The sequence below is a fragment of the Salmo salar genome, unplaced genomic scaffold, assembly GCF_905237065.1.
Source record: "Salmo salar unplaced genomic scaffold, Ssal_v3.1, whole genome shotgun sequence".
NCBI classification, from domain to species: Eukaryota; Metazoa; Chordata; class Actinopteri; order Salmoniformes; family Salmonidae; genus Salmo; species Salmo salar.
In genome coordinates this window covers 312501-314890 of record NW_025548099.1, presented here as the reverse complement: position 1 = coordinate 314890, position 2390 = coordinate 312501, and the positions used below count along the sequence as shown (strand labels likewise).

At 42.7% G+C, this 2390-nt stretch overlaps 1 protein-coding gene across 1 annotated transcript in view; it reads right to left on the bottom strand.

Annotated features, from left to right (window-relative positions):
- Positions 1 to 733: 733 nt before the first annotated feature.
- The window catches only part of LOC123732650 (NLR family CARD domain-containing protein 3), a gene marked incomplete at its 5' end in the record, with an annotated part of 16818 nt that continues 15161 nt past the window's right edge, over positions 734 to 2390 (bottom strand). Inside the window, one exon of the mRNA XM_045711921.1 lies at positions 734 to 1760. Within this exon, the coding sequence (XP_045567877.1) occupies positions 1242 to 1760 (519 nt within the window). The remainder of the gene's footprint in view (positions 1761 to 2390) is intronic.

Here is a 2390-nt window from a genome sequence, read left to right as displayed (position 1 = left end):
TGGAGCGAGGTCCACGTCCTGCACCTGAGCCACCTCCAGGATAGGTGGGTTGGGGAGGGAGGGTGTAGCACAGTGCCGTCGGTGACAGCAGCCACCCCCCTTCCCTCCCTTATTGTTTAGGGGTTATTGTTTATGGGTTTTTTGTTGGTGTTTTCTGTTGGTAGGTGCATTCCGGGGTCTGCACCTTTAGGGGGTACTGTCACGTCCTGACCAGCAGATGGAGCTATTGTTTTAGTTTTGGGGTCAGGACGTGGCAGTTTTGTGTATGGGAATGTTTGTATTGTTGATTGGGACTTCCAATTGAAGGCAGGTGTGTTGAGTTGCCTTTGATTGGAAGTCCTATATAGGTGTGTGTGTTTTTCTTTGGGGTTGTGGGTGGTTGTTCTTGCACTGCGTTTTTGTATGCCTGTAAGACTGTCCCTGTTGTGTTTATTGTTTTTTCAGTGGATGCTTTACTCCTTTTTTAAAAATTTAAATATGAGCATCCATATTCCCGCTGCGCCTTGGTCCTCCTTTCAACAGCACGATGGATTTTGTGACAGTTGGTTTTCTATGGTTTATCTAGTTGTTCTGTTTCTTTGTTAGTCTGTGTGGCTCCCGATCAGGAACAGCTGTATGTCGTTGTTCCTGATTGGGAGTCATATATTAGGAGTGTGTTTTCACCTGGGGTTTGTGGGTTGTTGATTTTGCACTGCTGTATGTAAGTCCAAAAATGACAAACCGACAGACAGGCTTTCTTGTTTTCCGTGTTCATTTTATTCTAATTAAATAGAAGAATGAGCATTCCCATCTGCGTTTTGTCATCCATTCACCACGACAGCCATTACAACATGAGACAGGGAGAAGCAATGTAAAATCAATAATGAAATTGTTTCCACAATTAACATGCTTTTTCTTGTTTCAAGTATGTTTTATTATGAAAAGTACAATATAACCATGTATACTTGTACAACTATGGAGCGTATGTCCACATATAATTGTACAATTTGTTTTTCCAACATAAAAGACAAGAAATGATCACATTGGTATTTTAACGGTGTTATTGTAAGAGTTTAAATGTTTAAACAGAGGATACATCTAAAACAGGATAAAATCAAGTGCAGTATGTTGTGAGAATGTTACTTTAACGTCGACTCATAACGTCACACTATAACTTCATGGGAGTCTTGTGGAAAGACTGCATGTTGTTTTGGGTGGATTGAGTGACGTCTACAAGCCTGTCACGTGTGAGTGTCCAGTTATTATTTCAGGGACACTGAGGATTCATCATAAACCCAAAACCCTGGATAGAGGGGCTCAGTGAATGTGGAGGTGAATGTGATCAGGTGGGTCAGTGTGTCAGAGGAGGCTCTATAGAAGGACAGAGTGCCGGCTGACCAGTCCAGATACACTCCTACTCTGTGGGAGCTGGAGGAGGGGACGTCTATGGTAGTGGAGTTATTATTATGCCTGGCAATGTAACTGTTGTCATCGCAGAACAGACTCCAGGACTTGTCATTCCATCCAAGCCAACAGTCCTCACCCCTTCCTCTCCTGCTGATTCCTTTATATGTCACTCCTATACCAGCCCAACTCCCACTCCACTCTACCTCCCAGTAACAGCGCCCAGTCAGACCCTCTCTACACAGCACCTGTCCCCAGTCCTCAAATCTCTCTGGGTGATCAGGATACGGCTGCTCCTCTGTCCTACATGTCACCTTTCTGTTCTCCTCAGACAGAGAGAGGAGTCTGTTTACTGTGTTTGGGTCCAGTGTGAGATCACAGACATCTGATGGATGAAACCAGACACAATATTAGAAATCATCATCATTCACATTAGAATGTTAACTCACTTTTCACTAATTCATTTAATGTAGATGTTTCTAGGTATCAAAAGGAGAAGTTAAGGTAACTTGAGACTTGTTGAATGATCATATGTTATACTGTATGGTAATATAATACACACTTATTCACATTAATTACACACACACACACACACACACACACAGCAACTCTTTGTAAACGTTGGTGTCCCTGATTTGTGCTTCTGTAGAACTACAGATGATATTTAATATGACCAAGTCAGTAATGATGGTGGTCTTTGACTTAACTTGAATTAAGACTTATTCTTAGTCATATTCTTCACAGCAGTCAACACTCACATTTTCTAATTCCAGGTTTCATTCTGTTCTCTCCACCATGTTCCACACTGTAGCGGTAAGCAGAAGAACAGACAGTCATTGAGGGATACACCTGAACTCTCACACACACACACACACACACACACACACACACACACACACACACACACACACACACACACACACACACACACACACACACACACACACACACTGGACACAAACACACACACACTGGACACACACACACACACACACAAACTGGACAAA